Consider the following 23,516-nt stretch of genomic DNA (forward strand, 5'->3'; position numbering starts at 1 on the left):
CCAACTTATCTGCCAGTCTGCTTTCCAGCGTCATCAAAGATATCCATGCCTTTGGAAGATGTGTTTTTAAGAACTCATAGGATAATGTTTTTAAATGGGAACTGGATTGTGTTAGTCTGTTCTTTCACATTCCTCTGAGGCGTTGTTCTGTCTCTAGCACAGTCTACCTATGCACCATGACATCACAGAGTTCTTCCTAAGCAGGCCAAGGGCTACCCTTCCCGTGCCTCCTTTCAGCTCCCTCCTTGCCTCCTCACCCTCAGGAGTTACTGTTCTGCTACCACCCCAGGTTCTCCTTCCTCTGTGGCTGTGCTTCGTAGGCAGCTTCATAAGCAGCTGTTAAAAGACCTGGGTCCTCACGAGGCTGTGGAGCTCACTGAAAGCACAGAGTGCTGCTGCTGTAAAAATTCAGTCTCAGAGATCAAATAGGGCCACTATGATGAGACGTGGTCTCATACTTTGAATGTCTACTTAGGAGAGACCATGTCCTGGAGAAGGACATCATGCTAGACAGGTAGAGGGTCAGTCAAAAGAAGGAAGATGCTCGATGAGATGGATGGGTACAAGACAGGTACAACAATAGGCACAAACATGGCAATGCGTGTGAGGACAACGGAGGACCGGGAGGACCCGGCGGTATTGCTATCCTGGGATCGCTAAGAGACAGAAACAACTTGTTGGCACCTAACAGCAACAACGGCGTGGTGGCGCTGTGGGCTTGGCGTGGTTTGCTAACAGCAAGGTCTTCAGTTCTAACTGCACAGCCGATCCTCTGGAGAAAGATGGGACTGTGTTCTCATCAAGATGTAGATGGGACTGTGTTCTCATCAAGATGTAGGTTCAGAACCTTACACAGGGTCACTAGGAGTGGGAATCAATCAGTGGCAGTGAGTTGGGTTTGGTCCCTCTTCCTGGCACGATAGGCATCCCACGAGCTTGTTGTTCGGTGCCATCAAATCTGTCTAGCTCATAGCGACCGTATGGACAACAGATCTAAGCACTGCCGAGCCCTACTTCATCCTCAGAGTTGTTGCTGCGCTTGCGCAGCCACTGGGTCAATCCATGTTGCCAAGGGTCTTCCTCTTTTTGCTGCCCTTCTATCAAGCACGATGTCCTTTCCCAGAGACCGATGTCTCCTGAAAACGTCCAAAATATGTGCGACAGTGTCACCATCCTGGCATCTAAGAAACATTCTGGCTGTACTTCTTCCAAAAGGGATGTGTTTGTTCTTGGAGCAGGGTACAGTGTGATCAATATTCTTTGCCAGCACTTTAATTCAAATCCCTTGATTCTTCTTCGATCCTCCTTAGTCCTTGCTCCACTTTCACACGCTCATGAGGTGACATGGGCACCTTCGTCCTCAAAATAACATCTTTGCTCTTGGACGCCTGAAAGAGGGTGGGAACATCTCCTGTGCACAACCAGCAGGCAGATGTGCTGCTGAGACCTGCATTCATATCCGTGGGTGGTGGTGGCAGGCACTGCCCAGTCAGTGTCAACCCAGAGTGACCCTGTGCACAGCAGAAGGAACACTGCCGGGTCCTGCGCCGTCCTCTCATTTGTCCCCCTCGTCTCCCTGCAGCACCATCTCCTTGAGAGCCTTCTCCTTCGCCGCCCCTCTGCTTTATCAAACAGGATGTCCTTCTGCCAACAAGCTATCCACAATATGTAACACAACGTCTCTCCATCCTTGACTCCAAGGAGCACGCTGGCTGTACTTCTTTCGAGACAGATGGGTGTCCTTTTAGTAATCCATGGAATTTACGTATAGTCTATGTAATTCTGGTACCACTTTCTGGTAATAATGTAATTAATTCTATCCCCAGGTTGAAAACACATCGCTTTGTTTTTAGAGCTTTTTAAATGAGGGTCTAACATGGTTGCAGTTCTTATTTATAATTTCTGGCTGCTTAAAAAAATAAAAGCGCATATAACCTTGATATATTGGGACTGCATGATAACCCATTGCCATTGAGTTGATTCTTGTTCATAGCAACCCCGTAGGGTGGAGCAGAGCTGCTCCTTGAGGTGTCTGGGACTGCACATCTTCATGAGAGCACACAGCTTCATCTTTCTCGTTCAGAGGTGTGTTTGAAGTGCCGACCTGGAGGTGGACAGCGCCATCAGGGTTTCTCTGAACTACATGTTCCAGACAAAATCCACTGCTGTTTGTCGATTCCGACACATCGTCACGTTGGATCGGGTTTTCTGGGGCTGTCAATCTACAGGAGCACTTGATCTCATCTTCCTTCCGCGGAGTAGGTGGTTTGAACCGCCAGCCTTGAGGTTTAAGTCTAATGTTTACCATTGGACAGCACTATCGGGTTTCTTGGGACTATGTGATAGAAGTACTGATTCTATGTAGGCAAGAGGGAGAGAGGAGAGAAAGGGGGGGAGATGAAAAGCACACCGGGTGAAAAAGATCTGTGGCTGGAGGTGAGAACTGAGCTCAGAGTGCAGCACAGGGGTGTATCCTAATCTCCCCTCTCTAGCTCACGGCTGCTTCAGAAAGGTGGATGCTGCTCGCTTTACGGAATGAAAGGGATTGGATTATTATTATCTTAATAGAATATAGAGAATGTGAGAATACTCAAAATCAGTTAAACCTGAACAACAACAACAAAACAGAGCTGAGTACCAGATCAGCAAGTACTAATTCTTGGATTAATGAGCGTGTAAGTAGTGCAAGACATAAAGAACCATGAGCCAATGATGACATTTGAATGTCCCGAATGTCTTGTCACGAACGCTCACTAGATACAGTTTAGATTTTTCTGAGTCCTTAAAGTTATAACAAACAAAAACAAACAAAAGTAAAATAATAACTAACATTTAATGAGCGTTATCCTTTTCCAGTTTACTTTTCTAAATGTGAAATGTTTGCAGGGCTTAGAAATGTAATATTTCATAGCAACTTTGTAAAGCAAGTTTTTCATTATCTCTGTTTTACAGGCAAAGCCAGTAAGGTTACTTTTGATTCTGACAGAAAGCACAGTTCTGGTCTTCATTAGTGTATTATGCTTGCTATGGCTTGAATGATAGCCCCTAAAAAAAATATGTGTTGACTTTCCTAGGCCACGATTCTCAGCATTTCATAATATGACGTAATTATCCTCTTTATTGTAAATGCTTTTAATGACACTAATGAGGCAACATTCATGGAATTTATGTTAACGAGGCAGGATACAATCTACAGGTTTAGGATTTGTCTTGAGTGGATTGATTTTGAGATACGAAAGAAATTAAATGAGCAATCAGACAACAGAAAGACTACCATGAAGAAAAAAGAATCAGGAGCTGAACTCATCTTTTGGACCCCAGGTGTCTGTTCTGGGAAACTCTGAGAACCAGACAGAAAGACAAAGAGAGTAAGCCTTTCTTTAGAGCTGACACTCTGAGTTTGGACTTCTAGCCGCCTGTGTTAGGCTGGATTGGCTACAGAAACAAATCCAGGGACACTCATATATATGTAAGAAAGAGCTTAATATCAAGGAGTAATTGGATATCAAGAAAACATTCTAGCACAGTTCAACTCAAGTCCCCAAGTTCCTCTTCAGACTCACGCAGCCACACGCAATGCTGCACAGTGCAGGAAGGTCACAGGCCGGTGGGTACAAAGTCTTGTGGATCCAAAGGTGGTGGCTCTTGCAGCTCTCCAAGTGACGCAACAGGAGGAAGATGAAGGCAGAGAAGGAGGGGAGGTTCCCAGGGTTCTCCTTATGACTCTGCAGTTTGAAATCACCAGCAGGTCCTTGGGAGAAGTTCGACTTTCTATTCCTATAAACAGTTACAGTCTTGGAAACTCACAGGGGCAGAGATTTTCCTGTAAGTTCCCTGGAGTCGGTACTGACTAGACGGCAGTGAGTTTTAGAATCTTTACGGAAGCGGATTGCAAGGTCTTTTGCTGCATGGGTTCAAACCACCACTCTGTCTGTTAGTAGCTGAGAACTTCAACATTGTGTTCAATCTCTCATGGAAGAGACAGACCTCGGTCCTTGGCTTCCACGAGAAAGAATTCACACCGAAGCCTGGCTTGTGATCCAAGTGAGTTTATAAAGGATAGAAGCCACAAATGTGCGGGACTGCAGCCCGGCTGCGCTGCACTGTGTGTCAGAGCTGCTGGGAAAGAGAGGGTCAGAGCAAACTTCTGACTTTTCAGGGAGACCCTCATCCCCACCCCTGTTGGGAGGTGTGGTCCATGGTACTGGTCAACCCCATTGGCTGAATTAAATTTACCTTGCCCAGATGGGTCAATCCAGGTGTAATGCCCACCTACGTGTACTACTCCTTCCTGGCCGTAAGCTCGAACCTCTGAGCATGTGTAATGGACACCCTAGTCCCTGTGCTAGCTACCTAACAAATGCACCACCAGGACTTTTTCCAGTGGTATGAGACACAAGCGAAAGTCAAAATGAAAGAAAACAAATCAGCTATAGTAAAGTACTGATTTATTCAATATGATTGCTACTTCCGTCACGCTGATATTTAAAAGTGGTACACTGGTATGGGGGTGGAATAGAGCAATAGTTTCTAAACCAGCGGTTCTCAACCTGTGAGTCATGATCCTTTTGGGGTTGAACGACCCTTTCACAGGTGCTGCCTAAGACCATTAAACACAAATATTTCACAATATATAATTATATAATGTTTTGTGATTAATCACTATGCTTTATGTTTAAGTATGTTCAATTGGCAACAATGAAAATATAGCCTGCATATCAGATACTTACATGATGATTCATAGCAGTAGCAAAACTACAGTGAAGTAGCAATGAAAATAATTTTATGGTTGGGGGGGTCCCCACAACAGAGGAACTGTATGAAAGGGTTGTGGCATGAGGAAGGTTGAAAACTACTGTTCTAAAACAATATGGTAAATGTTGTGACACCCCAAATGTATGTCTGCATACACACATAAATACAAACCTACACAGACACAGGGACATTCACGTACACACACATGTGCTGGGTACAGATACCGTATATGACACGGGCTTTCTCTTTCACTCCGGGCCACGGTCAGAGGAGTTTGAAAGCCTTGAGAGGGAGGACCAAGTCGTGGTTGTGAGCTGTGCATCATCGGGGTGCTCTCCAGAACGAGAATGGTATGGATAGTTACTTCCTTCCAAATGTTGGAGAAAAACCATGCAGAATTAAAAGCAAGCAAACGAAATGCTGTCATATCATTGGTTAAGGTTCTTGAATATACTCCTTTGAGGCTTATCATTCACCCATTCAGGATCCAGCTGATTCATCCTTTATGCGCTCCCTGCAAACCTGGGGAATAAATATTAATAGAAATTAATGGAGAATTCCAATCCTCATTTTATAAAAGTTCCCATCAACAGCAGGCTATTAAGGATGTTAAGATTACAGGGATTCTGGAGTAAAGAAAAGTGGAGGTATTCCTTAAAGAATAAAATAAAATAAAATCCTAGTCTTCTTCTTTTATGCCTGATAATAAATTTAGGTACATCTTAAGATATCATGCATCCACTGTCATTTGTAATTCAGCACGCCATGAGTTTAAGGAATAAAACAGTGCTAGCAAGGGTAACCTGAACGGCAGCTGACTAGTGTAATTCTTGTTTTGTAGCATCATCCTTCATTTAGGGACAGTCTCATTAGCTTTAATTGGTTTACTTAACCTAAGGAAGTACAGTTAAATACTTGGTGACTGTGGTTTAGAAACCCAATTATCTACTGAGTCAGAGCAAGATGGCAACTGCATGGCACACATGGGAGGGACTGCAGAGACCAGTGCAGAGGCCACTGAGAGGGACATCATACACTTCCAGACCACAAGATTCTCAGCATAAAGATACATAGACACAAATCTATTAAAGAGCAGCAGTGTGGGCCAATAGACGCCCCTTTGTCATTGGCCTTTGGCACAAGCTGGTGGCGTGCAGCTTCCCAACTTTCTCAACCAACTTTCCTGGTCCCGGAGTTAGCTGGGTGCCTCTCTAACCTGGCTGCAGGAATAGAGCTCCGAGTGATCAGCCTGGGGTGGACACAAGCACAAATAGGCTTGGCTCGGTCCACGCCAAAGGAGCACCAGTCTGATCCACTTGTACCCCTACCTCCTCAATAGCAGGGATAGCACAGCCTACCAAGTCATGTGGGGAGAACTTACAGGCCATCTTGGAGTGGGCATAATGAATAAACAAACTCTCCACACAAGCCAGGGGAGTCCAGCCTCAATAAGCAAAACTAATCCCACAACCTTGAGGAACAGCTCTGCATGGGCCCCATTTGAAGGCCCCCCAAAAGCACAGCCATTTGCAGGCTCTCCCCCACCCCCCTTTTTAACTTCTTTTGTTAGCAGATAATACACACCTAGTCCATTAGCAAGGTATTAGCATAACAATACAACTAGAAACCGGTATAGCAGTTTTACAAAGCATGGGCGGGGAGTTCAGGCTTTCAGAGACAGACTAAAAGCCTCAGGGTCCAGAAGCTGTTTCATTCCTCCCTTCTAAACCACCTGGTGTTTGTGCAGGTACTCCCTCACCCCCACTTGATTACCTCCATCGTCCAAAAGGAGCAGGCCTTATCCCCTCTGACCTGATATAACAGAGGATTCCTTTAATTACCGGTAACCTAAATCATAATACAGTACTCTCAACCACATGAGACATCAAAATCACTTCCCTAGCTTTAACTTCAACCCAACCCGACATCCTAAAGGACCACAAGGTGGTAAAACAACATACTAATGATACTGCTCCACCTGCTCAAAAGACCTCCGCTCCTCACAGTCCCCAGTTTCCCCCAAGACAAGACCTAGATCTCAGCTGTTCTTCGGTTGGTATTGTTGTTGCTCGGTTTTATCATTCCTTTACCCTCCCCCTCTTTAAAACAAAGTTGCACACGATCCTTATAATTCATCTTTACTCAGGACATCCCCATATGTTGGTATATGCAAGGGCCAATAATAGATATTTTACCTTTTTGCTTTCAGTTTATCTGTTTTCTAGTCCCTCAACACAGCATCAATCCAGAAGTTACCACCACATCAGTGACAAAGCTCCAGGGCCAAGTCTAGAGCTCAAAGAAACATACATCAACAGCATTTTTTGCTTCTCACTCTAGTATTATGTTTTCTATTTTTATGTTTAATACTTTTGTCTCTTTTCCTTTCCTTCTTTAATTTTAAGATCTAACTTGTCTTCCACAGCCCTTTTACATCTCTTTCTCCCTCATTTTCTTATTAATCTTTCTCTTTCTTTCTCATCCTCATAAAACCAAATGCTGACCCTACACTTCATTTTTTTCTTAAATATTATTACTCATTCCTCCATCATTGCAAAACAAGGCATTTTGGGGGTCTGATTTACTTTCTTTTAACCTACCAGTTAACACTGCCTGATCCCTCCTTTTTTTGATTCCTTTTTAATTTCTTTCTTCCACGGAGCTGCTGGTGGTTTTGAACTGCCAACCATGCAGATTGCAACCCAATGTGTGACCACTAGACCACCATAGCTCCTTTAATTTCTTTCTCAATCTTCTAACACTTCCTCTTCCACTTTTTTGATCTCTCCCCTAACACTTAATCTAACATCTCCTCCAGATAATATAAATTGTCTACCACCCCTCTACTGCACCACCTAACAGCCTTATCTATTTCCACATAATACCACCTTCCTAACACCCCCAATAGCTACACCAGGATGTCAAGGGAGCAACAAAAGATATGAGTTTGTTAGATTCCTCGGGTGGGAAATACCTCAGTCCTTGGCTTCCCATGAGAAAGAATTCATTCAGAAGCCTAGTTTTTGATCCAGGTGGATTTTTATACAGGATAGAAGTTGTTTCAGGCATTATAGTAACTGAACACAAGCACCCTTGTGGCACTACACACCCAAACATGGTGGCCTGAGACCAGAGAGAGAGACCATGGCTTGACCAAGCAGAACCACAGCCCAGACGAGCGGAAGGCCGAGGAGCAGCTAGAAAAAGAAGAGGGTGGTGGTCTCAGGTTTCAGCTTTTTAGGGCCTTTTTGTGGGAGGCCTGGTCGATGGTATTGGTTGACCATTGGCTGAATTAAGTCCACCCGGCCTAGATTGGGGCCTACCGAGGTGTACTGGAGGTGTACTGGCTCAGGGGCCTGAATTGGCACATGCCTTTAGCCTGCATTGGCTTCCAACCTCCTGTAGGGGGCCCCTAGGCATGGAGAGGAAAAACCCTCTATACAGCTACCTAACAAGTTTACACACAAAAACCAAGAGAAATAACGGAACGCCGCCCAGACCTAAATGAAATGCCTGATGCTGAACTATGGGATTACCAGAAAGAGAACTTAAAAGAATGGTGACAGCACTTACACAACAGATGAGGAGTCTGCGAGGAAGAGTGAAAAAACAGGAAACCTGGAAACCTCACGACATACCTCACAGGCAGAAACGCGAAAGTCAACTACTACAATGGCAGAACCACAAAGCACTATAAAAGAACAGAAAAACAGATGAAAACCCGAATTAGCGAGCTTGAAGACAAATCTACAGACTCCAATAAAAAAGAACAAATAACAAAAAGTGCTAGAGACTGAGACCAAGGTGGGGCACAATCAAGAGGAACAGCCTATGTCTTATAGGGGTTCCAGAAGAGGAAGAAACAACAACAAAAATCCACACAAAGAACAGTCTAAGAATTCCTGCAAGGAAACGTTCCTTAATGCCTAAAGAATGAAAAGACATATTCAGGAAGCTGAAAGAACCCCAATCAGGAAAGAGCCCCAAAGGAGAACTCCCCAGGATATTGTAGTCAAAATGTCTAACATCAAAGACAAGGAAAAAAATTCTAAGAGCAGCCAGAGAAAAAAGAACAATTACATACAAAGGGTCAGCAATTAGAACAGCTCCTGATTTCTCAGCAGAAACCATGCAAGCAAGAAGACAAAGGAGTGATGTATACAGAGTCTTGATGGAAAAAGACCGTCAACCTAGAATCTTGTAATTGGCAAAAATATCACTGAAATGTGCAGAAATGAAAGTACTCTAATACAAGGACTCACTGATATTTCTGTTGGTGGGTATGTTGGGTAAATCTGTAGGACCAACCTCACATCAGGAAGGGAAGCTAAATAATAATTGTAGGGAACCTAAGGGGAGAGTAAACCCAGTCCTACATTCCTGGGTAAACACTTCAAAGATGTTTCTACAGAATTCTTAGTGAATTATGTCATCAACTAAACACTATGATGACCATAGACACTGAACTTACAGGGAACATTGCAACCCCCAAGAGCCCTATCCAGATTCAACATAAAAGCCCGACTAAATAAACTGGGCCCTACCTCAAAACTACCTGTATCCTTGGACTTCGGATTGATATATCCCGATGGGAGAGGAAGCAAAGGATGGCCAACCCAAGACTCTGGAAATGGCAATCGTTCGACCTTGGGTGAGACCCCTGGCTTACTGGATGTTCATTGAAAGGGGACTCAGAAGCGCTATATATTTAGTACTTCAATGCTCCCTACTGCATTAATATGACAGGTATTGATCTGATAAACAAGGATCTGCCCTTGTAAGAAATGGTGCAGGGAATTTCCCCCTACACCAAACCCATGCTCAATATAAAGAGCTCAATCAATTAAGAAATCAATCTATACAAAGCAACAACTCATGAATTGCAGCTCACAGTTGGACTATACTCATATAAACTCCTCATATCAATAGTACCTTAAATGCTACTAGATAAATTATTGATATTACTAATACAATCACCTTATAACACAAGGGGGTGATAGACAATGTTTTCCTGTTTCTTTCTTTCTTTTGTTTGCTTTTGCTTCAAGGTAAACAAGCGGCCATCTAGCTAAGAAGTAACAAAGCCCACATGGAAGAAGCACACCAGCCTGTGTGATTAAGAGGTGCCGAAGCGATCAGCTATCAGGCATCAAAGAACAAAAAATCATATCATTGTGAATGAGGGGGCATGCGGAGTGGAAACCCAAAGCCCATCTGTAGGCAACTGGACATCCCCTTACGGAAGGGTTGTGGGGAGGAGACAGTCAGGGTATGGTGTAGCAATGATGAAATATACAGCTTTCCTCTATTTCCTAAATGCTTCCTCTCCCACCCCCCACTATCAAGATCCCAATTCTACCTTACAAATCTGGCTAGACCAGAGGATGTACACTGGCACAGATAGGAACTGGAAATACAGGGAATCCAGGACGGATGATCACTTCAGGACCAGTGGTGAGAGTGGCAATACCAGGAGGGTGGGGTGGAAAGGGGGAACCGATAACAGGGATCTACATATAACCTCCTTCCTGGGGGACGGACTACAGAAAAGTGGGTGAAGGGAGATGTCGGACAGTGTAAGATATGACAAAATAAGAATTTATAAATTATCAAGGGTTCATGAGGGAGGGGGCGTGGGGAGGGAGGGGGAAAAATGAGGAGCTGATGCCAAGGGCTTAAGTGGCGAGCAAATGTTTTGATAATCATGAGGGCAACAAATGTACAAATGTGCTTTACATAACTGATGTATATATGGGTTGTGGTAAGAGTTGTATGAGCCCCCAATAAAATGATTTAAAGAAAATTACACAAATAATGAGTACAAGGAAAAAAATGTTCTAAAATTGATTGCTGTTATGATTGTACAACTGATCTTGATATAACTGAATTATTGAATTGGATATGTGGATGTAGTGCTAATAAAACTGTTTTTAAACATTAAAGATGTCTTGTGCAACAGATTTGCCCTGTCCCACCCCACCCCTACCCCACCAAAGAAACTCAATGGTAAACCCAGAACATTTTTTTTAAAGATCATTTTATTGGGGGCTCCTACAGCCATTATAACAATCCACATATCAAGTATATTTGAACATATGTTGCCACATAATTTTCTAAACATTTACTTCCTATTTGAACCCTTGAAACCCAGTAATTTTTATTACATAGCAGCTACTGTTAAAGATACATACATTTTTTAATGTAGTATATAATCTTTGAAATATATAAACTTTAGAAAAGACTATGCCCTTGGGGATTTATAATTAAAATTATACATTTGAAGGAATAGAATTATAAAAGTATAGAATTTATAATTAAAATTATACATTTGAATGAATAGAATTATAAAATTATAGAATTTATAATTAAATTTATACATTTGAAGGAATAGAATTATAAACGAATCTAATTCAAAAAGGAGAAAACCAGCAATTGGGCATTTTAAAATAGCATGTTATATATCATTGGAAAACCTTGAACAGTAAATATCCAATGGAGAGATGGTTAAATAATCTTATGTTCCTATGGACTACTCTTAGATATTTATTTTATAATTAGAAATTTAAAATTCAATGCAGGAAAACATTTCATTACTAAGTCTGTATTCTGTGATTATGATTTCATTTGAAACTAGAAGTATAACATCTTTCTTCACTAACTGTCAGTGTCAAATCCTGTATGAAAGGGCTTCAAAAGTTCCCGGGAAAATTCCTTGATCTCTTAGCTCCATTCTTCCATGAACTTATTGCAGCCCTCTCTTATTTCACTCAGCGTGCAACATAGAATACAATTGTGAATCCTCTAGCAGGGAGGAGATATTCAGTTTTATAGGTTCACTGTATAATCAAGTGAATGAAGCTGCTTCAATATTAAGTACGCACTGTGGCTGATTAACTAGTGTATTTGCAACATCTCAGGAAAGGGAGGGTATGATGTGAACAGCAAGAAGAGTGGAATGTGATCTCATTGGAATACTAACACTGCTGATTAGTGGGAATGCAGGTGACTTGTTTTCTCCCCTTTGCTTTTGTTTTTAAAAACATTGACAATATGATGCTCTCATAATGGTTCAGAGCCCTGTTGGTGTAGTGGGTACATGTTGGCCTATCATGCGCAAGGGGACACTAGCTGTTCTGCGGGAGGAAGACGGGACGACTTCCTACTCCTATAAACAGTCTGGGACACTCACAGGAGCAGTTCTACCCTGTCCTGTAGGGTTGTTATGAGTCGGCAAATTTGGTTTTTGGTTCATAACGAGATGAAAACAAATGAAGAAAAATTACAGTGAGACCAGTTGCCGTTTAGTCGATTACAATTCAAAGTCCCCATGTGTGTCAAGTAGAACTGGCGCTCCACCGGGTTTTCTGTGGCTGGTCTTTTGGAAGTAGCCAGGCCTTTCTTCCGAGGTCCCTGTCCAGTAGCAACTGAGCACATTAGTAGTTTCACTATCCAGGGTCTCAGAGGTGAAAATAAGTGTTTTTTAAAGGGAATGGGAATGTCTCTGGTGGTTGGGCAGCCTTGCTATATTGGGATAGGTTAAGAATTATGTTTTACCTGCAAGTTAGGATTTCAATTAGGATTGAATTAGAGGTTTAGCTTCATTAACTTACTTTCCTGGGTTATTCGTTCTTCATTAGTTCAATCTTTGTTCATTATTATTACTCTATCACAATAATGATTTCCTGTAGTTTTGGTTACATGCCATCCGGTCAGTTCTGACTCAACAATCTTCCTCTTCTTCGCTGACCCTCTCCCAGCAAGATGCCCTTCTGTGAGACAGGCACAGGCCCTCCTGTGGGACATGTCCTTTGATTTCCTGACTGCTGCCGTGGGCACTGATAATGGGTCCAAGTAAAGTGAGATCCTTGACAACTTCCGTCTTCTCCATTTACCATGACGCCACGTACTGCTTGTATAGACTTAGAATGAAAACTGACTGAGCAGCTGTATGTGCTATTATGAGAGAGCAAGCCTGAAGAACAGTCTGCAGAAACATCTAACATGCCTTCCCGGCTGCTCAGCCTTGTGTTGGGCTATGCTGAGGATCCTCGGAGGCCAGCGCTGCCAGGGTACTATGGTTGGTGCTGGTGAGGTGGTGAGTATATGAAAAATAACAGAGTGACTTATTTTGGCAATGGAAAGAGAAGTAACACAGACCTCAGAGGCAGGAAAAGCTGATCCGCTTCAGATTTATGACTCTTCTAAGGTTTCTATTTTTCCCCAATAGCTGAGATTCAAGCAAGACAGGTATCTTAAATGGCACAGTTGATTAGCTCCTCACCTACCTGTAGGATACAGGCAAGGAGAGAAGAGGACGTCACACTTAAGGAGATAGATGTCCCTGTGGTTTCTCAGCACCTGCCAAAATATGTCAGCTGTCTTTGAACCGGGGCAGATGGCAGAAGCTTGCATTTACAATGGAACTGGGCACAAGCTGCCCGAGCTTATATGACTAGGGCAACTTTCCCATGGACAAACTCAGTCACCCAAGGAGAAGCAGCCCAAGCGAGCATGGCTACTATCAAGAAGATGGAAAACTATGGGTGTCTGGAAGCGGACACACCGCTGGACAACATAGTTAGGGCGAGAAGGCCTGTACCTCATCATTTAAGGCTCAGGGGCTATCACGTAAGAAGGGTGACCCCTGCACTCACGCCCCTCTCTACACCCACTCATGCCAGGCCTGAGCTTTGTTATAGTGGGGAGGGGGCTGGCTATCTTTTTCCATCAAGTAATAGATGGCAGAGCTGGGCAGGAATCTCTGGATTACAAGTCCCACTTGCAGGAAGAACTTTTTAAATGGTCCTGAAATGTCATCATGCCCATCTGAAGGGCAGGTCCTGAAACCAGAAAAGCAGCTCTCACCTGTAACTGGAAGGTCCCTGACTTAAACACGCCAGCTGCTCTGTGGGCAAAGATGTAGCAGTCTGCTCCCACAGGTTCAAAGTCTTGGAAACCCCAAGGATCAGGTACAGTTTGTCTACAGTATCAATACGATTTGGAATTGACTCCATGCATTGTCACGCTTTTGTTACGATCACGAGGGGAGGGGGTGGTGAGGTTGGGATGGTACACAGGTAGCTCAGCAGTGGAACTGTTGCCTGCTGTCCAGGAAATCTGGGTGTGATTCCTGTACCATGTCCGGAAAATAAGCTCAGTGGAGGCTCATGCATTGCTAGGATGCTAAACAGGCTTCAGACTGAGACAGAGGAGGAAGAAAGGGCTGGAGATCTACTTCTGAAAGTCAGCCAATGGAAAGCCTATGCATTACCATCGCTTGATCTCGTTGCAATGGGGTCAGCGGGAGTGGAGGGCCTGTGGCCCATAACAACAGAATCAGTGCATGGCTTGACTGGGCTCGGGCTTCAGGACAGACAGGAATGTACAGAGGACACAGGAAATTGAACTCATCCTGAGGTATGCTGACATCTATATGGGGGGGGAGGGGGAGGGATCTACAGTTTCTCAGCAGAAAAGCACGGAACAGTCTTCACAACTGGAGTGACTCAGGCTCCTCTTCCCAGCAGCTGGTGATTGAAGTTAGCCACGGAAATCCTTTCTGTTCATACAGGCAGCATAGCAGCTACAAGGGGTATCAAGTGTCTGTGGGAAAGTCTTATTATTACCTCTTGATCCCGTTCCGTTTTTCCACAGACTTTTTATTTCTTTTCAGTTTCAAAATATTTTCTGCCTTCTTGAACTCTTTGATGTCAGCTCTCCTTGCCTCCCCCACCGTACTACCCAGGAAGGAAGCCTTAATCCCCTTGCTGCCTCTATAGGCTCCTCACTCCTGGGGTTCAGATACTGAAAAACAGAAACACACATAACAAAGATTCAAGAAGGCTATCCACAATGACGATACAAACCCCAATCTGGAAGGGGAAAAAAGCACAGAAAATGTTGAAAAACAGATTAGGCTTAGCCCCCAAAGTGCACTGACAAAGTTTTAACTGTTCAAGTCAGGTTTATCATTTTGATCTCCTATCGTCATCTCTCCAATGTATTCCATTTGGTAACCAGTTTACTCCCATCCCTCGATTATGGATTCAGGGAAATCACTGGATGCTTATTTCTTGTACAGATCTCAGAAATGAATCATTGGCTTCCACTGTCATCCATCCATAGCCTTCTGCAAACCAGAATGTCACCATTGAAGCTTCCTTTGGCTTTGGGTTATGTAATTTACAATCCTTGGGTCACAGATGTTGATGTGCTTTTTCCATGGGGCCTAATATTTCGCTTCAATGGCTGCTTATTTGGAAATAAGCCTTTAGGACCCCAGATGCTATTCTATCTGATAGCCAAGTACCATCTAATTTCTTCCCCACATTTTGCTATAGCACCCGTATCTTGTTTCCTTTCTGTGGGTGAGAGTCAACCAGGGCCATGTCATGAGAAATGATTGTTTTTAAATTAGAGCTATGGTTTAAGTACAAGCCCAGAATCCATTTTTAGACGTATGTTTTTTTTAATCTGCCTCTCTGGGTCCCCGAAGAGACTTCCTTGTGAATTTATGGTAGTGAATCTTATTGCTCACCTCCCTGGAACATAAAGATTTTCTGTGAACATTTTCATTGATTAGCCCGTGGCACTAACTTTTAGAAGGACATTGGACCAGTGTAGGCTAACTACTTATCACAATACCTGAATCATTTACTTGTACAAAATAAACCCTTGAGTGACTGGAAGCTATTTGGGAGTCATCAGGCAAAATTTATAATAATATTCACTAACAACGTCAATTAGAGGTCTGCCAGAATAACATATATTTGAATACAACATTAGGGCATTGATGTACTAAGTCCATGTTTGTCTGCCTACAGACAGTTAATACTCTTGGTGTAGCTGTCTTCTGCTTCTTCAAACTCCATGAATTTCCAGTCTTACGTCCTCAGGTTACAGGTGTGTTTGAAGTAAAGTCCAGTTCACCTCGTGGAGTTTCCTTATCAGATCTCTCCTGTATGGGTTTTGTAGCGTGTTGTGTACCTGGAAGAGACAGGATTCAATACCCGTGTTCTACAGCACTTGACTTGGGTCCCCAGAGTGTGTCCAGAAACTTGGCCCAATGTGACTTATTAAGTGCATATTACCAGGCACACTTCCCCCTTAGAGGATGGTGCATGGAAGCTCACTGGCAGCAGTCGAGTTCTCCTGGTGCTTGTCCCTGTAGTATTTGCCCTTTTGTGATGGACTAACTTCACTCAGCCCAATGCTTTCCAGTTCCCCCATGGAATGAGGCTTCATGGCTACTTTTTAGGGATGTGTATTATTCCATTTTTTAAATCCATTCTTCTACATTGGGATTAGGCTGTTTCCAACTTCTTGCTATTGTGACCTGTGTTGCAAAGAACATGGGGAATATGCATCTGCTCACAACCGGTCTCATACTTCTTTGGGGTATATGCCCAGTAGTGGTATTGCTGTGTTGTATGGTATGTCTCTTGCCAGTTGTTTTAGGAATCACAATATTGCTTTCGACAGTGGCTGTAGGTATTTACAAGCCCACCAGCAGTGAATAAGAATTCCAATTTCTCCATACCTCTTCAGCATTTGTTGCTCTCTGTGCTTTTAAATTGGGCTCTGGTTATGGGTGTTAGATGGAATCTCATCATGGCTTTGACTTGCATTTCCCGGATGGCTAGTGAATGAGCGCATTTCCTCGTTCCAAGGGCGTTTAGATGTTCCCACACATACCTGTGATTTTCTTTATCCAGCAGGTATTTCTATCCTCCTCCTTCTGGTTACAGCCCCCCATATTGCTTTCCCTTTGGGAAATTGCTTCAAGTACAGGCTGCCTCAGGTAAAGTACATAGTTCAGTCCTGGCCAATTCAGACCGCCATTGTTCTGAACAGTGACTCCAAACCAAACTGACTGCCATCAAGTGATTCTGACTCATAGCGACAGCGCAAGGAAGAACTGCCCCTTTGGGGTTTCCAAGACTTTTCATATATATATATTTTACTTTTAATCTTTATGAGAGTAGACAGCCTCATCTTTCTCCCATGAACAGTGACTGGCTTTAGCAAAAGACATATAACCTCAGTAGAACCAATTAAAGTCTTTCCTGAAACATTTCCCTTGAGCTGATATGAAAGACTGCTTCAAACAAACAGCAAAAGCCAACAACAACCCCAAAGTGTTCAAATTGGATAATCTTAAGCCTACGCAAAGTCACAGAAATAATGTCGGAAACACCCTTGTACTTGACACCCAGGTTCAGCATTTATCCAATTCATGTCCAGTCTGATTAGAAAAAAATTTTTTCCCAACAAGGATGGCTAACCTTAGGAGGATGGTGTAACAGACGTATAAGCATAAGTAAAAAGGTATTGCTACTCACATCCATGGGTTTATAGCAAACCAAACGTCACTGCAATCTGGGCACAGCTGCAGACAAGTTCTCTCAGATGCTTACCTTAGCCTTGCTCGGCTACCCTCAATAATAAGGGTATGCATTTATGCCACGGGGGAAAAATGAGGTTAGGGCTCATATCAAAGTTTTAATGAAACTCAAGTAGACATATTCCCAAATCATTGAAGCGTTGCAACAGATTAATGGGAATGCTGCCCCAAATAAAACAACAGTTTACAGATGAATCCCATATTTTTAGAAAACAGGAAGCTCTCAAAGATGAATTAGAGTCAGAGATGTCAGCTCAAAAGGTCATGGGCTATTCAGGGGATTCCAAAGAGCAGTCTTGATAGATCTTACACATAGAACAATCGCAGACGGTTCTGAAATAGTTTTTCAAAAATTGAAAATTGCACTGGTGAGAACAAAAGGCCAGAAATGCTGCACCGAACATTTTTTCCCACCCCAACAATGTTCCTGCTTGTTCTTCAAGGGTAGAAAGGATGGTCTTATGAAGATTTAACTGAGAAACATACCCCCTCCAAACTACATCCCTGATCTTGCCCACTCAGATTTATTTCTGTTCTCAAAAATCAAAGAATCCTTAGCTGGGAAAGGATTTGAGTCCCTTGAGGATGTAACAATGACTGCCTGGGCGGCTATTGGCCGAAGAGCCCAGAATCCCTCAGGGAAGAGAGGGTGGGATCACCACCTTCAGCAGTGTGGGGGCCTGGATGGAGGTGATGCCAAGCACAATAGCTTCACGCAGTGATATGTTTGCTTAATAAAAGTTTCTGATTCCATCGAAATGCTTTTTGACTTATCTAGACATGTGTTAGCAAAGAGAACCTAGCTTCAAAATGAATCCAAACAGAAAGTGGAAGTATGAGGCAGAAACCTGAGGGCCCTGTTTGAGCTCTTGGGTCTGGCTCAGCATCACTGGACTTCTGGACTTCCTTCTTGGCTTGTGTCAGACTTAGGGGGATTTCTTTCACTTGAAAAAGGTACTGTATAACCTCAAAGAAACAATAAATAGCTCTAAATTTCAGTCCCAGTGAAATCACTCATCTACTAAAGCTTTTAAATTGAACAACATAAATACCATTAAGAGATGTAGTGGAGGGTAAATATTTTTTACTTCATAAAGACTCCCAAAGAAAAGAAAGTTACTCCTCCGTATCAACCATCTTGTTGTCCACCGTTTCACATCTACAACCCTCGTGAACAACCTGCTGAGTATCCTGCCTTTAGCAGCTACGTCCGGCGGTGATGACCACTGAGGCGCAAGGCGAGAGTTCTGCTGGCTGTGGCGGTTAAGATTTACAGATCAACTTAGCTGGATCAACTTGGTGCTCAGTGATTTGGCTGTTACGTAATGTTGTAATTTATCAGTTATGTCAGGATGTAGTCATCCTCCATTCTGTGATCTGATGTGGTCTTCCTCCACTTTTGCAAAACCACGATTTTCACGTAATGCTGATGTTTTTGAATAAAGGTGATTGAAACTGAATCATGTAGTTAACTTAGGGATAGGTGTAATCCAGTCCCCAAATCTATACAGTATCTCTGATTCTGAATTACGCTCAAAGCAATGAATGAATGAATGAATAAAATCCCTCCTACTTAGCATTCTGTGTTGTATGTTAATCCCACCTCTACCATCCAGCGTAAGAGGGCAACACTTACACTTTTGCTTTGCTAGTTCATGTATTAGGTCTTCATATACTTGTGAAAAGAGCTCCTCTTCTGATTTTGTTCCATCCAGGTAAACTGAGAAGTGGAAGAGGCAATTCACATGTTGACAGGCTGGTTAATATAGGCACCTTTTTTTTTTAACTATCATTTTATTGGGGGCTCATACAATTCTTATCACAATCTATACATACATCAATTGTGTAAAGCACATTTGTACATTCACTGCCCTCATCATTCTCAAAACATTTGCTCTCCACTTAAGCCCCTGGCATCAGCTCCTCATTTTTATCCCCTCCCTCCCCACTCCCCCCTCCCTCATGCAACTGTTGATAATTCATAAATTATTATTTTATCATATCTTACACTATCTGATGTCTCCCTTCACCCACTTTCCTGTTGTCTGTCCCCCAGGGAGGAGGCCACATGTATATCCCTGTAATTGGTTCCCCCTTTCCACCCCACCTGCCCTCCACATAGGCACCTTCTCATAAAGTGGAGTGATGGTGAGTTATACTGGCTAGGCTGTGGCACTCAGTTATCTGCTTGACCAAGTATAGATATTGCTGTGATGGTGTTTTGTCTCCATGATTAGCATTGACAACCTGCCCACTCCTAAGTACAAAAGATTACCCTGCATAATCTGAGTGGGCCTCGTCTCATCAGTTAGAGGCTTTAAGAGCAAGAACTTAGGCTTCTATCTCCAAACTGTAACAGACATCCTGCTAGAGGACTTTCCAGTCTGCTACTTATCTTATGGCATTTGGACTGGGAACCCCAATAATCACATAAGGCAATTCTTTAAATAAATCAATCGCTCATATGTAGGTTTTTTTTTTAAGTTCAAGGGAAAATTCTTTTTAGGTCCATTTTTTCATGAACTTTTTGAAGGGCCCCTGTGTGTACACACATGTACATATTCATATCCATCCACCCATCATATTATTGGTTGTTTTCCTGGAGAACTTGGACTAAAATAGGTGATAAACTGACATCTCTCTTGCCAACAGGTTAAATCAAAGAACTGTGGACAATAACTTTAAAAAATGAAAAATGAAATGAAGAAGAAGAAGAAATAGATTATAGCCAGGAACAACAAATCAAGGATTCTGGTTTGCCACAAAGTAACTGCTATGCAAATAAAAAAAAACCAATAATGTAAGGAAAATAATTAAATGGAGATGTGTACGTGTGGGCACTTCAGGTGTACCCAAGAGGAACCTCCCCAAGAATCATTTAAGGGAATGGTTTTCCAATCCACTTATACAACAGAATCAGTCTGAAACCTCCTTGACCTTTGCAGGGCTTTATGTACCTGTGATAGATAGGTTTATTGTGCCAACCTGTCCAATAAGAACATGTGGGATTAATAAGGTCACAGTTTGATTGAAGGGCAAAGAGATAAATGGCTTGGCGAGGCTCGCCTTTCTGTTTCTTGCTCTCTGGTGATCGGACCAGTGTGCAGTTATCTTAGCTCGTTCTCTGCCTCAACTCGCAAGCTACACTACCTGTGGGACTGTGTGGCTACAGCTTGAGGCGCCTTCGAGACCTGCTTCACCACACTGCTGGTGTATACATCGCTTGAGCTGGGGACGGTTTGATCCTGTCATCTGGCTGACTGTTGGTGACCTGCCCTGCTGTTTGCTGCCTGTGGCCGGAGTGCCTGCATTGCTCTACAGGAGACTCAGCTGTCTGCTTCCTTGACCTTGGACCCAGCTGCCCTTGTGAGATGGACTGCCAGTATATTAACTGTTTCACGGAAGTGAGTTGAACTGAGCCCTCTGTACTGCTATGTGGGATAATTAGCTGTTATATTCATTCGTACTGTATCTATCCAACTATCTATCATCAAATCATAAGTGTCCTGGTTTTGTTTCTCTAGAGAACCCTGTCTAACACAATACCAAATTAGAATTTGCCAGATCTAGGAATATGTATTCGAGGACTAGGAATATGTATTCTTAACAAAACCAGCAAAAGCAGTTTTGGAGGAAAAGTGGGAGTTATCTGGGCTTAAGGGAAGAAAGGCCTTTCGAGTCGGACAACAGCAGAAGCCAGCCGGTTGGTGAGAGAAACGGACAGTTTGGAATGGCTAGGACATGGGGTGGTAGGAAGGAACAGTGTGAGAGTGAGATTCTGGAGCAAGGCAGTGCTTCAGCTGTTAGATGACTTGCGGTCTGGCTTTTTAAATTGTATCTCAAAGTGCTGTCTGTCCTTTGAAAGCACATCAGCAGAGAACAGGCACGGTCCATCTCCCACTTTAGATGGGGAAGGAAAGTGAGGGATGTGCTGGCCACAGAAACTCTTGACAGGAAATAGTGTATCTCTGGGGGTAGAAGGAGGAGTCCACTGGCACTGCTACAGCCATCCCCAAGGCCAGCTAGTCTTTCTCCTGAGAAATGTACACTGCCCACCTCTCCTGATCACCTGTCTCGCTGGTCTCCTACCATGTCTCTGCCTTGACTCCAATTCTGGTCATCTGTTCTTGGTTCAGTGTCACAGATCCAGTGTCTAGCTCTGATTGGCTACTTTGTGTTTCCCAAGCTTCTCAACCTCCTTATGGCTAAAACAGACTGGTGTTCTTCCCTTAGCAATCTGCAATTCCTCTGTCCTGTGTTCCCAAAATAACGCCCAAGTTATTTCAAGAAACAGGAATGAGCTCAGGGTGAACCCTACTCCAACACGACTCATGTCCTTCCAGAAAGCAGAGGAAAGACTGAGACACAGAAGGAAGGCTGCCATGTGAGGGTGGAGGAGAGGTCGCAGTGGAGCTGGCACAAGCCAACAGCACAGGGCACTGGCAGAGCTGGATGAGGCATGCAAGGGTCGGCCCTGGAGCCTTCGGGGAATATGCTAAAGGGCTGTCCAGTTGATTCTGACTCACAGGGCCCACACCCATTACAGAGTAGTAGAGGCGCTCCCCTGGGGTTTCCCGGCTGCAATCTTGGTGCAAGCAGATCACCAGATCGCCTCTTGTGCAGCTTCTGGGTAGATTTGAACTGGCAACCATCCAGGTAACAGCCAAGTGCTTCCCCTTTTGACCATAAATTTCCGATGGTCTAAGCCACTCAGTTTGAGGTATATTGCTAGAGGAGGCCGCAGCACCTAACACAGTGTGGGATTTGGGCTTAAATGCACCATCCTCAAGGTGGACTTGTCTGACTGACCAGGGGACTGAAGTAGTCCCCCGACACGTGTCCTCACAGCACTCTGTGTATCGCCAACAACTCGTTTCATATCTCATCTCCACTGACAGAATGCCAGCTCCTCTGTATCCCCACGTGGACGGCATTTCATTACTCGTATTTGTTGAACGAGTGGCCATCGCGAAGTCGAAAAGTGTCTAACAAGGGTCCCTCAGAGAGAAGCAGAGGCCAGGAAAGTCACTCTGAGAAGGACAGCCCACAAGAGCTCCGGCCCAAATGGCCCTTTATAGTCTGTGAGACAGGGAAAAACACTCCAGCAACTCATTCCTTTTCTGCATGCCAAGGCAAATGACACATGTCTTTTCTGTACCTCGAGGCAAATACGTAAGAGGCTTTACGGGCAGGTTAGAAAGGTGCTCACCCAGTTCCCAGGGGATGGCTTCCATTTCTCTCCTGTGCTTCAGATACATGGGCCACACATGCCCGTCGAAGTATCCTGGGGGGTCCGGTGGCTCATAGACCCTTGTGCTACCGACACACGAAGGCAGAATCATGCAATTGACAAGAGTAAACAACGATGGTCAGAACAGGAGGAGATCACTCAGGGATGAACTCTACACATGATTGAGATGACAACGCATTTTAGGGTTGATGTAAACACACGCGACGGAAGGGGAACGGCTTTAGTTTTCCAATCCAAAGGTACTTTGTAATTCCCTAAATGTCATTCCTAATTCTCTCTCTTCCTCTTCTAGTGCTTTCCCGAAGAATTAGGAGTAATTCTTAAAAAAAAAAAAGGGAGTAATTCTTGAAAATCCATGTGAATATAAAGATACGATGAATCAAATGTTGAGGTAACTACTGCTCTGTGTGACTGCAGCAGAGTACAACTGGGTTAGAAACCACGACCCCCCTGAGCTTGGTTCCTGTGAAGCTTTAGAAAACACGTGCCCCATAGCCTGTAAGGGCGCATTTCCTGAGGAAGTGCAATTTGTTTGCCTCCAGGTGGGTGACCAACAAGGGAGTGAAGTTCTACAGCTGCTGCCAGAGTGAAGGCTCCCTTGTTGGAAAGCCACTGTCCACAAATCCTGTCCTTTTAAACTAGAACTCACAAAAGGGGTTTCACAACTCACCTCCTCCTCCTCTTGCACTCTTCATACGGGATGGTCAGAAAATAGCTTCGATTCCAAATCGTGTCCAGGGGCCTAAGACAACAGCTTTATTTAGTTCATACAGTTCCCTGCCCTCTTTCCTTCAGAGTCGACGTCAGAAAGGCGATGCTTACTTATAGTTAAAGAGGAGAAAACCTTCGATAATTAAGATAGGGATTTCCTCAGCACTTGCCCAGTCTGTTGACCACAGGGAGTGTCTTGGATTTTCCATCCAGTCGGAAATGACTGACATCATTTCATCCATCTTCAGTGCTTCAAGAACTGTAAACACACACACACACACACAATTCAGCATTGAAAGTTTTGTGATGAAACTGTTTTTCTTTTTTTTAAATCATTTTATTAGGGGCTCATACAACTCTTATCACAATCCATACACACATCAATTGTGTAAAGCA

General features: G+C 43.6%; 1 protein-coding gene across 8 annotated transcripts in view; it reads right to left on the reverse strand.

The window, feature by feature from the left end:
• Window positions 1-4,778: 4,778 nt before the first annotated feature.
• Window positions 4,779-23,516, reverse strand: part of NMRK1 (nicotinamide riboside kinase 1) — a 29,582-nt gene continuing 10,844 nt past the window's right edge. For 3 of the 8 annotated variants that reach the window (XM_045288565.1, XM_045288566.1, XM_045288564.1), the window contains 5 exons: window positions 23,232-23,379; window positions 23,080-23,151; window positions 22,368-22,474; window positions 18,795-18,878; window positions 15,498-15,741 (listed from right to left, as the gene is read on the reverse strand). In XM_045288565.1, coding sequence (XP_045144500.1) covers window positions 15,647-15,741; window positions 18,795-18,878; window positions 22,368-22,474; window positions 23,080-23,151; window positions 23,232-23,379 — 506 coding nt within the window. In that variant the 3' untranslated portion in view covers window positions 15,498-15,646. Of the gene's footprint in view, window positions 5,278-10,816; window positions 14,560-15,497; window positions 15,742-18,794; window positions 18,879-22,367; window positions 22,475-23,079; window positions 23,152-23,231; window positions 23,380-23,516 lie in introns of those variants that run through there. The other 5 variants (XR_006679936.1, XR_006679934.1, XR_006679935.1 and 2 more) reach the window with 5 other exon arrangements.

The sequence above is a fragment of the Echinops telfairi genome, unplaced genomic scaffold (genome assembly GCF_000313985.2).
Source record: "Echinops telfairi isolate 266 unplaced genomic scaffold, ASM31398v2 ScPeMD7_22;HRSCAF=79, whole genome shotgun sequence".
Classification (NCBI taxonomy): domain Eukaryota; kingdom Metazoa; phylum Chordata; class Mammalia; order Afrosoricida; family Tenrecidae; genus Echinops; species Echinops telfairi.